The sequence below is a fragment of the Ananas comosus genome, linkage group 19, assembly GCF_001540865.1.
Source record: "Ananas comosus cultivar F153 linkage group 19, ASM154086v1, whole genome shotgun sequence".
Taxonomy (NCBI): Eukaryota; Viridiplantae; Streptophyta; class Magnoliopsida; order Poales; family Bromeliaceae; genus Ananas; species Ananas comosus.
The window spans coordinates 2,683,136-2,695,833 of NC_033639.1; the positions used below are offsets into that span (position 1 = coordinate 2,683,136).

The window sequence follows — 12,698 nt, forward strand, 5'->3', positions numbered from 1 at the left end:
TTGTAACCATACACACACACCAAAAACTTTAACCTCTCGCCTGCCTAAAGCAGCACTTAGCCTCCAGTTTAGACTGCTTTGTTTTACCGTCAAAACTACGGGAGCAGCACGACTTGCGCTACCACGTTAGGCAAGCCTTTAGGCTACTTGCCTAACAGGCTATTACGTACTTCAAATAATTCTCCAGCTTTCACCGGTTTGCCTTTTAGGCGCTTTTCGCGCTGTAAAATACATAGCTTAGCACACTCTAGTTTGTATCTCCACACAATCGCGTTTAGTGAGTGCGACACTTCCCGAGCCAACGTTTATTACTGAAAACCCCCTGATCAAGCGTAAAATACGTTTTATATATAACCCATCGATCCAAAAGTGGTACCTTTGGGATCTGGTCGGCAATGGTTAGGGGTTGAAGCGGGATCGGCTGTGGAGACGTGTGGACGGGTTGGGAACGCGCGTGGGGCCGGCGGCCGTCCACGGGGCCGGCGGCCTTTTGAGCTTGGGCCGGTGGGGGAGGTAGTAAGGGAGAGTTAATTGGGTGGTTGGAGGAGGTAAGGATATGCACCCGTTGGGTCCTTACAAGAGTGGGAGCCCGGGGGAGGGGACCGGTACGGGCTGGAGGCCGCTGACGGCCGCACGGCAGCAGTGACCGGGGCGCGCGTCGGCGACGACGGAACCGTCGGACGTCGGAACGACCGGCTCGAGCCCGGCCCTGGCTCGACGACGACCGGACGCGCAGCGGCGGTGGACCACTGCCGGCACGGCGGAGGGAGGCCGGAGGGCGGCCGTGGAGGCGCTGGCCGGTCTCACCGGCGGCGGCAGCGAGGACGCCAGACGCCGGTCGGCTCGCTCTAGACCGCCACCCACCGGTCTAGAGAGAGGGGGCGTAGCGACGACAGGTCCGAGCCGGCCCGGCGGAGGGCGGCCGGAGACTGTTGGCGAGCGACAGCGGGCCTCGAGGGGATCGGCAAGAGCACCGGCGGCCGGCGGCGAGGGAGAGGGACGCCGGCGCGTTCCAAACGCCCGGCTCGGCGTGGGGTGGCGGCCGCGCGGAGGGGTGGTGGAGACTGGCAGCGGCGGCTGGAGACCCTCCAGTGGCGGCGGCGGGACTCGGCAAGGCTCCAGCGGCAGCGGCCTCTTCGGCTTGGGTTCGAGGAGAGAGGGGCGCGCCCGAGCCAAACCAGGTCGTGGCGGCGTCGGCGGAAGGCGGCAGCTTGCTGCACTCGTGCCCAGGGAGGACCAGCCGGCGTGAGCAGGCGGCAGCAGCGGGCGCGGCGGCCTCGAGGAGCAGCCGGCCTCGCTCGGCACAGGAGAAGCCCAAACCTACGGATCCCGTAGTAACCGGCAGCGGCGGCGGCGAAGGTCGGCGGTTGGCTCCACTCGTGCCATGAGGAGTGGAGGGGGCGTGGTCAGGGACCGGCGGCGCGTACGGCGGCACGACGGCCTTCAGCCGGCCTCGTTGGAACGAGGCCGGTTCGGGCTTTATCCCGAATCAAATCCTGCCTAAGCACAAGACTCGAAGGGCTCGGAGGGACTAGTTATGCCTTCCCTCGTGCTACTAGCACTGAGTAAAGACTAGTAACACGAGTGGAACCTAAAACGGCCCCTCTGAGGCAAGGCGACAAAGCCGTCACAGCTGGGACAGTTCGGACAAACCGACGACAAAAACCCAAACGCGTACGAATAGGCCGCTAGACTCCGACAGGACTACGGAGGCCTCCACTCGTGCCACTAGCACCCAGTCACGACTAGTGTAACGAGTGGAGTGAAACCTAGTCGTCACAGGCCAGTCGGGACAAACCGCGCTAGAAGGGGCTGACGCGCGACAAGCATCTTGAAGCCCAACGAGGGCGCGAAGGGTGTCACTGGACAACGCGAGGTCTGGCACTCGTGCCGGAGGCCGTGCAGCTCTGGACAGTCATGCACAGAGCCGCCTTGAATCTCCAGGAGTCAAACACTCTTGCTCAGTATCCTCAGCGGGCTAAATGTATTTTACTACCTAAAATACATTTGTATCCCCGAAAACACGTTAACATGCGGAACACCGATGACACCCGTCGCACATTCACACACAAACTGGAGACCTGACTCACAGGTACTAGGACATCGAAAGCGCCTTTAGCTTTCCAGCTAAAGCCACGCAAAAAGCTGCTTTAAGCAGCTTTCTTGCGCTAAAGCCAAGCCTAAGAAAAGCTGTCACAAACAAACGAGACACAAAACAGCGACTCGGAACAACCGACCAGTGGTAGTAATAAAACATCCAAGCTACTACTATCCACTCGCTACCTCCCAAGGCCACAGCTTTATCTGTGAAAGCCCTTGGGCCTAAGCATGTTAATAGGCCGCTATTAACACATCCCCACAATAGAACACAAACGACGGTTTTGTAGGTTTAACCTCACAAAACCCCGTCGTCCACTGAGCACTGTGCTCAGCCACTCAAAGCCCTGTGAATCACCCAGGGCTGCCGCAGGGTCACACCAAAAGCCCTGAAGGCCGCTCAATGCCATTAGCCATAACCCTTTGGCTAGAAGCACCTTGGCAAACACCCCAACACCTATGACACTAATAATCAACACCCAATCTATGATTGGGCCACCTGGGAGATATCCAGGACAGCTGTAATCCCGCTAAATCCTTTGATTCAAATTCAAATTTGAATCTCCTACCACTAGTAGGTATCTATAACATCCCTCACCTTACTCTTGGTCACATACACAGATCACGAGGGGTGTCATAACGCAAGAATAGCGAAGAACGAAAACCCTCTTTTGATAAAACTCCTTTTTCTCGAAAACCATACATCAGAATCCGTTTCTGTCAGCGCCAAAGGTTCCAGTATAGTCGAGAGGTTCAAAACGAGCTATTGGAGTCCTATATTCAGAGGTCTGTACGCGCCAGAGGCCAAGTTTGCTTCGTGGCTTCTCCGGAAAACCGGAGTTACTATTCACTTAAGTCGAACATCCGGGTCTCATAACTTCTCCATTTTAGCTCGGTTTCGCCTGAAATTTGACGTGTGCTTTTATAATTACATTACACACAGAAACATTGTCAACAAAGGGTTTAATTTCTAAAAAAAAAATGACAGTTATTACACAATACCCGCTTTTTTATTTTCCTCTCTCTGTCATTTAAAAACCTACATTTTGCTCCTTGTAAAATAAAAAATGCTCACAAAAGAGTACGGTGTGAACTGTGATGACAAAATGACCAATTTGTCTCTCACCATTTTCGTCTCCTCCCTCATCTTGCTCATCTGCCGCCTCTTCTCTTCCATTTTTTGTGCCACGATTGGTTGTAATTCGTCTCCATTTTCTTCTCCTCCTGCACCCTCGTCGTCTCTCGATTTCGATGACAGTAGGAAGGATATTGAGGTGGACGTGGATAGAAAGGTGGGCAAAGGCAACAAGGGCAAAAGAGAGGCGGCGGAGGAGGGCGAGAGGGTGTTTGTGGGCATGGACGGAGATGTGGGCGAGGGCAAAGCAGCGAAGAAGGGCGAGGCACCGAGACGGCGAGATGAAGGCCGGCAAGACGGCGGGAGAGGAGACTGAGAGTATTTTTGGTATAAAAAATATATAATAACATTTTATAAACGAAACCCTACCGGAGTACTAACGGCATGGGGTGAAGTGAATATTTTTTATTTTACAATGAGGCAAAATGTAGATTTTTAAATGACAGAGCGGGAAGTGAAAATGCGGGTATTGATAGTGGGATTTTATGCAATTTAGCCTAATAATAATAATAATAATAATATTATTATTATTATTATTATTATTATTATTATTATTGTTGTTGTTATTATTTTCAGTGAAATCGGTAACTGTTTGGACTATAATTTTTTAATTGTATAGTCAAATTAAGTATTAGTAAAAATTAAGTATTAGTAATAATAATAGTAATAATATCCAGGCTATTCGGGGATTGAGACAAACCTTTTAAAGTTTTAACATTAAATAATTTGATACTAAATTTAATTAGTTTGATTGTTACATTAGATAAAATTAATCTAATTATTAAACTATAGATTTCAGATAAAAAAATATAAAAAATTCAGTAATGTAAAAAATTAAAGGACTGACTTCAATATATAGTTTGGGGTGGTCTCCATACATTTTCACCCAGGACGTTTGCTTGAAGGCTTGGATGTAATTTTTATCCTATATATTTTGACTGAAAATTTATTGTTTATTTAACCTGCAAAAAATGTTAAAATAAATTGTTTTTTCTGTTAAACAATGTACTCAACGCGGTTGTTGCTTAAAGCACAAGCGAAAAAAAGCCAAACTGCAGGCTCATTAACCGGTAACTTAATTAGCCTCTAACACATCTGTCTATTTTTCTACTGTTCTCCTAAATCCAAATCCACATTTTAAGATCGAGGTGAGGAATTAATTGGTTTTAAGGAGATTTCGAGATCTAAAATCAAAAAGTATATATTATAATTTGGGAGATTTCAAATCGAACAATGAACTGGATAATATATTAGGCTTTAACAGCAAAAACTTGGTAAACATGTATGAATTTTCAAGTTTTTTTATGTAGATGATTTCGGTCAACAAAATTGGAAAATTGAATTAATTTGTAGAATCGATCTACAGGTAATTATGTTACCTTCAAGTGCTATTTCTCTAAATTAGCAAAAGAAAATAAATATTTCATAAACAACGAACTGCTAATTACCATTATAATAAACCGTCCCATTGTTTTAAGAATTAACGAATAGTTTACGAATATTTGATCTCCCGAATAATTCGCCGAATTATTCATTATTATTTGGATATTGATAAAAAAATTATAAAAATTCTGGATAATCTACAAATTAATTAACTAAATCAAGCAATTTTCACATTGCCTAATTAATTAATTCCAAGTAAATTATCTATGAATTTGATGCAATATGAATTTTGCACTTTTATATATTTTTAGTTCTATGCATTTAAATTTTATTAACCGGTCGAATTGTTAACAAATATTTTCCAAAATTATTAAATATTTCAAAATATTTAATTTAATTGATTGAATTAAATTAAATAAAAAGAATCAAAAGTTGAAGCGAGAGGGCATAATTATATATAGTCCGCGCATATATATACGACAGTACTGGTTGCTATACATGGGGAACGAGCGTCGTTGAACGTTGTCATATTGATCACTACAAGAATGCTCATCAAATTGAATGCATTCATGGCCTAAATTGATCCCCAAGATCAATATTAATTTGCGTTGATGTAGCTAGCTAGCGAACCGATTCGCATGCATGAGTGCTTCTGCGGAGGTGATCCAAGAATGGAACAAGAAGGTATTAGAGGTGGATGACACTGGTGACGAGGAGCGGAAGGGTTTTTTAGCAAACATGATCGGATGTGCCTACGGCCCTACCATGCATTTTCAAGCACGAGGGAAAAGCAAATGGCCACCGAGAACTCACTAAGCCGAGAGCAGTGGCGATCGGGCCGTACCACCCCCGCGAGAATTCGTTGACGTTCAACGAAGAGTACAAGTGGAAGATTACCAGGTTTATGGTCAATACGCAGAGCCTCGACGTGGAGAAGTACCTCACGAAGATGGATGAGGAGGAGAAAGAGAATGGTCGCTTCTATTACAGCGAACATTTATTCGAATGGATCAGCAGGAAAGATTTCCAAACAATGCTGCTGCTTGACAGCTCTTTCATACTATTCGTGATACATGCATCCCGCGAAAGCCAGCCGCAGTCCCTAGTCGAGATCTGGGATTACATGACTTTGTGTACAGATGTTAGAAAACACATGAAGCAGATCAAACTCGACTTGTTGATGGCCGACAACCAGATTCCCTTCTTCGCCATCAAGAAACTGTCGGAATGCTTCCCTGAGCACGAGATCTTCTCCTCTGAGAGATATTCGATCGGACACTTAGCCTTGTCGTGCTTCGCCGATCTCTGGCCCACGAGGAATGAAGAGCAGAAGATGGATGACGAAATGGACTTTGATAATCTGCTCCACCTTTTCCACTGGTCTCGAATACGGGTCGAAGGATACGAGCTATACTGTGAAGAGCTAGACAGCGAGTATGATTTAGAACAATATATTCCTAGCGCTACAGAGCTCCGAAAATCTGCTGTAAAGTTTGAGAAGAAACACTCACGCAGCAACTTGGACATTACATTCACACGCGGATTGATGAAGATGTCTGGAGTGATCAAAATCCCCACTTTGCACCTTTATGACTACAGCGAAGAAATCTTCCGCAACCTCATCGCGTTCGAGAAGAATCCCACGAACGACGTGCACTGCTTCATGCCCTACTCAGCATGCATGTCCTGCCTTCTGCAGCGCGAGGAGGACGTGAAGCTACTCAGGGAGAGCGGGATAATAGCCAGCACAGGCTATAACGATGCCGACGTGGTCCAATTCTTCAAGGGCTTGAATTCAGAAGTGCAGGATCGCTTAACGCCCGATACTCTGCTTCGACTTTACGGTCGCGTGATGATACATCATAACAGTCGTGTCAGCAGAGCTTATGGGGGCTTCAAGTTGCAGTACTGCCCAAACACGTGGGTTGGTCTTTCGCTCGTCGCTGCCTCCATACTCTTTATTCTCACACTTCTTCAGACAATATATGCAATAAAACAAAAGTAAAAAAGGTCAAGAGTACGTCGAGACTAAGTAAAATGTAAGTACATTTCACCCCCTCAATTATAGGCAATTATGAAAGAGCTTCCTCAGCGGCCTATATATAGTTAAGCCAGTATATATGCATTTTTAACTTTTTATTGAGTGACTTTAGTAAAAAAAATAAAATAAAAATTTTATCAAATTTATTAGTAATTCCGTGAATATTAAATGTTTTAATTAATTTTTTAAAAATAAAACTAGAAAAATTAGCGGCTAATAACTAAGAGAGCCATTAAATTGAACAAACTTGCCAACTAAATAAAGAAATTAGAAGCAGAGAGGACATCACTAAGAAAAGAGAATTGTTGAGGGAGCAATTTCAGAATAGCCTATATATAGTTGAGGAGGTCTGATCAATACATTTTTACAATAATAATAATAATAATAATAATAAATAATTTTACACTATACCAGTGCAAAAATTGAATATAATTACATTGTTGTTTTCTTCATTTCTTTGATTATGTTTACTGTAGTGGCGTGTTATTGTACTCTCCTTCTATTTTGGAAACACTGTAATAAATTTAAATAAGTTTTCTTTTTAATTTTTTGGGGGGGTTAATAGTATACATGCAGCTTCGTATAAGATATCAAATTGTAATTATATTCCTAAAAAGTTCAACTTTTTATTTTTAACCTTATAAAAATCCTAAAGTTTTCAAATATACCCCTGCTACTAAGATCCGTTAAAAAAAATATAATTAACCGTAGATAAAATATTTAATCTTTGTTTAGTGAATGAGATAAATTAACTTTTTTACCCATCTTATATTATAATAATCCTATTCACTTGTAAAGTAAGAATATGATTTTTGTGAGGACTTTTTTGCATAATTTTAATTGTTGGGACTTTTGGAGGGATATTATTTGTGATGACAAAAATATAATTTTACTTATCTGCTGTTAAAAAATAAATAGCACTCTGACGGTAATAAATTAACCAGAGAGGCAAATATGAATTACACTGGATTTTTATAGAGATGAAAATGAAAAGTTGAACTTTATAGGGATATATATATTATTCGATATATTTACGAAAAACTGTATGCAATTAACCCTAATTTTTTTTTCTTTTTTCTCCATGATGGACTCGAGTCTGGGGAAAGACTTTTCCCTTTTTTTTTTTGTTGTTCATGATGGACTCGGAGCGGCAAAATTAAGCAAATGCAGAACTCAAACTGTGACGACCCGGTCACTAATTGGATCCAAAATCTTGGCTCAAAATGGTCAAACTTATTTATTTTTACTAGTGCCTTTTGTTCTTATATTCCTAATGTGAAACTATTAAATAAGTTATTTTTTCTTTTCTTTCTCTCTTTTTTTCATGATGGATTCGACGCAGGACAAAGACTTTTTTTTTTTTCATAATGGACTCAAGGCAGGGAAAAGAGGTAAATGCACAAATCAATACTGTAACAACCTGCCCACTAATACTAATAGCTCGTCGGCCCACACCTTTAGCCCTAATGATCTAGACCAGTTATTATTATTAGAGTTATTGGTCCTTATATTCCGGTTTGATATAAAACTATTATGGCACCACAGATTAATACCGTTCCTGTCGCGCGTCTTCGTTTGGTCCAATGCCCTGGCCACTCTCTAGGCCAAGATCATCTCGTGTAGTACACAAAAATTATTATTCTAACTTAATTAGAAGAAGGATTTGAATTTCAACCTTTTGTTAAGTACCAAAATTATTTTCAATTGATTTTTTTTGAATCTCAACTTGTAATCATTCGAATCGCACAAGTGCCCGACCACTATGTATATCCACACAAGGCTACTCCGGAATCTGTGCTTCAGACAATCACAGTGTAATATCAAAACTTCTTTTTGTAATTCTTTGTGACAATATGAAGAAGAATTAATTCTCAAATTATGCTAGCAATTTCAAGAAAATTAATCGTAATATAGAAACCAATTATTGTAGAAGGACCTCTCTCTTATGATGATGAGACGTTCAACATCTCTACTTTGGCGAGAATCTTACACTCTGATACCACTTGTTGGGAACTAGATGGACCGTCCGTCATGCGCCACCAACACAAATACACAAAAAAAAAGAAGAGAAAATCAAATGATAAAAAAATAAATATAAAAAGAAAAAAATCAAAATTTACATGGTTCAATAATTGTTTACGTCCATAAGGAGAGCGAGAGAGATGCATTCCACTGTATAAAGAAATAGAAAAACTATAGGCTTGCACCTTATATCTTCTCTAGATAAAAAAAAATCGAGCGCCTTACGGTAAACCCCACATTTCTCTTGTTTTAACGAAAAAGCTCCAAAAAATAACGGAAAAAAGTTTTTCGTAAAACCGTAATTGAAAAAACCTAAATTAGAGAAGTGGAGAAATCTCTAGCCAAACCTGTTATGCCGTTGCTTCAAATTAATCCGAATCGCTCAGGCAATTGATTGAGAACCGCTGCTTCGTTGCCGACTCCAAGCCCGACGTCGTATGCGAGGACGCTGTGCACCTTCTTTTGCTGCTGTACGTCCTCAAGGCCAGCTGGCTACTTAAATATTTAGCCTAAATATACCATATACTAATTAATTAAGCTATGCATCCTTCTGTATGTTGTACCAATTAATGTGTCTATATATTTATATATGTCAACCTTTATCCTACTCCTTCGTCAAACTTGAATTAGGAGAACGAACTACATGGTACGCCGCGGGCTCTAGTCCAGTATAATTACAAGGATATGTTAGGATTTGGTTAGATTTGTAGTTGAATTCTATTTAGATAAGAATTAATATTTAAATCTGTTTGAGATAAATTAAGATTTAAATATTAATTAGAGGATAAACCTAACTAGATTAGGATTAATATTTAAATCTATTAGAGATTGATTAAGATAGATTTAGATATTAATTGGAATAGAAATCCTAAATATATTAGGATTGGGGTACGTTTTGGTGGAGCCTTATAAATAGCTCTTTGTGGGTTTACTTTTTGATGTGAGTACGGGAGAGAGAGAAAAGGCCTCTTGGGTGCCGTACCAGAGAGAGAGAGAGTTATTTAATTATGCTTTGAGTGCACCTAGTGCACGGGTGCATGTGAAGGATTGTCTTCTTTATGGGTTTATAGAAGACGAGAGAAGGGTAGAAGAGATTCAGAAAGAGGGCTCGGGTTGTAGCTACTCTGTGCAGAAGAGGAGTCAGGTGTAATCTTCTCTTATTTAATGAATCTTATTTTACCCGCATATTTTCTGTTTTGGTATTTCTCTCTTTTATGATTGTATCAGCTTTTGCTGAGGAGACGGGTTTATGGTAAAAACCCGATTTGACGCTTCCGTTGCGGAATCCCAACAATCGATACCGGATCCACAGCAGTCGGTATCGGAGCGGGTTGCGGATTCACGAGATCCGGTACCGGGGCGAGTACCGGATTCCCAACAAGTGGTATCAGAGCCGAAGGTTACCGATCTGAGGGAGAGATCGACGAAGATGGCCACGAAATTCGAAATCGAGAAGTTCGACGGCAAGAACAATTTCGGATTGTGGCAAATTAAAGTACGAGCGATCCTCGTACAGCAAGAATTGGACGAGACGTTGAACGGGAAGGAGGCGAAGCCGGCGGAGGTCACGGATGCGGCATGGACGAAGATGGAGCGGAAGGCGCTGAGTACGCTTCATCTATCATTAGCAGATGAGGTTCTTTACAATGTAGTCGGCGAGACGACACCGGCGAAATTGTGGAAGAAATTGGAAGATCTGTACATGACCAAATCCCTGACGAACAGATTGTATTTGAAGCAGCGACTGTTTACGTTGCGGATGCAGGAAGCGGCAAGCCTACATGATCATCTGAACGAGTTCAACAAGGTGGTGGCCCAGTTGACTAGCATCGGAGTCAATCTGGATGACGAAGATAAGGCGCTGATTTTACTATCTTCGCTATCGGCGACATATGAGCATCTGGTGACCACGTTGCTTTATGGCAAGGAGACCATAAGCGTGGAGGCAGTCACGGCGGCGCTTCTCTCGAACGAGATGCGGAAGATGACTCAGGAGTCCGGCACACAGAGCCGGGATACAGCTTTGGTGGTCAGAGCGAAGAAGGAGACGACAACATCAGCGATCGGAGATCGACAGAAGAAGCCGCTATCTGAGGTAGAGTGCTTTTACTGTCACAGGAAGGGGCATATCAAGCGCAATTGTCGAAAACTTCAGAATGATCTGAAGGAGTTAAAGCGACAGAAGGAGCAAACTGTCGTGAACCAGGACGAGACGGTATCAGCGACGGTGCAGACAGCACAGTCGGAGATGATCGATTCTGATGTGCTATATGCGGCGACCGGAGGTGCAAAAATTTCGGACAATGCGTGGGTGCTCGATTCGGCCTGTTCTTTTCACGTATGCCCGGAGAAGGAGTCTTTTGCCACCTATAAGGCGATCAAAGGTGGAAAGGCTCTCATGGGGAACGGGACGGCGTGCAAAGTTTTGGGAGTCGGCATGGTGAAGATCCGAATGCACGATGGGGTCGTGAGGACGCTGACAGGTGTTCGGCACGTTCCTGGATTGAAGCGGAATTTGATCTCGTTAGGCGCATTGGACTCGAAGGGTTGCGATATTTCGGCTTCAGGTGGAGCTATGAGGGTCCGAAAATGAGATCGAGTCGTATGTGAGGGGAACAAGCGTGGGAACTTATACATTCTGAACGGAAGCACAGTCAGAACGGGAGCGAAGACGGTTTGGGTTCCAAAAGTTCGCGAAGGTGTAGTCGCTCGAGGCGAAGCGACGGATGCGGCGACATCGAGCGGAGGAGACAAGCTCAAGGTGGAGCTTGCATGGTGAGCTCGACGTAGCAGTTGAAAATTACAAATCAAACCAAGGTGAAGAATGTTAGGATTTGGTTAGATTTGTAGTTGAATCCTATTTAGATAAGAATTAATATTTAAATCTGTTTGAGATAAATTAAGATTTAAATATTAATTAGAGGATAAACCTAACTAGATTAGGATTAATATTTAAATCTATTAGAGATTGATTAAGATAGATTTAGATATTAATTGGAGTAGAAATCCTAAATATATTAGGATTGGGGTACGTTTTGGTGGAGCCTTATAAATAGCTCTTTGTGGGTTTGCTTTTTGATGTGAGTACGGGAGAGAGAGAAAAGGCCTCTTGGGTGCCGTACCAGAGAGAGAAAAAGAGAGAGAGAGAGTTATTTAGTGCACCTAGTGCATGGGTGCGCACGGATGATTGTCTTCTTTATGGGATTGTAGAAGACGAGAGAAGGGTAGGAGAGATTCAGAAAGAGAGCTCGGATTGTAGCTACTCTGTGCAGAAGAGGAGTCAGGTGTAATCTTTTCTTATTTAATGAATCTTATTTTACCCGCATATTTTCTGTTTTGGTATTTCTCTCTTTTATGATTGTATCAGCTTTTGCTGAGGAGACGGGTTTATGGTAAAAATCCGATTTGACGCTTCCGTTGCGGAATCCCAACAATCGATACCGGATTCACAGCAGTCGATATCGGAGCGAGTTGCGGATTCACGAGATCCGGTACCGGGGCGAGTACAGGATTCCCAACAGGATATATTGCTATTGCTCCGAAGAATTAAATCAACTTAAATCTTATAACATCTTCTACGTACATTTGAGTCTGCATATCTTATTTCTATTTGCCCTTACAGAAGCTAGCTCCAAATTAATCTCATTCCTAATTAAATGCTCTATAAAGAACTGTTGCTAGAAGTAATTAAGACCAGGCAAAATAAGATAGCCTATATATATATCATCATTATTAAGCGGAGGCGAATCTGCTTTGCTTGGCGCCGGTGGTAAAGAAGCAGGTGCCTCTTCTCTTTATTTAGTGTTGATCATGGAGTGATTAAAACAAAAGTACTTACAATCTTGAGGACTTAAAAGAAAACTTAAGTTATTCCTGTGTACCATCCTAATTCATTGCTCTCGTGTTAAGCCACGCCTTGCATAAGTTGCATCTAGGGGTGGAAACGAGCCGAGCTCGAGCGAGCTTATGTCAGCTCAAATTCGGCTTGAAATTAATTTCGAGCCTAAATCTAGGCTCAAG

The 12,698-nt window shown here is 42.8% G+C and overlaps 1 protein-coding gene across 1 annotated transcript in view; it reads left to right on the plus strand.

Annotated features, from left to right (window-relative positions):
• Nucleotides 1–6,724, plus strand: part of LOC109724698 (UPF0481 protein At3g47200-like) — a 13,813-nt gene extending 7,089 nt beyond the window's left edge. Inside the window, exon 2 of the mRNA XM_020253602.1 lies at nt 5,233–6,724. Coding sequence (XP_020109191.1) covers nt 5,520–6,620 — 1,101 coding nt within the window. The 5' untranslated portion in view covers nt 5,233–5,519 and the 3' untranslated portion in view covers nt 6,621–6,724. The remainder of the gene's footprint in view (nt 1–5,232) is intronic.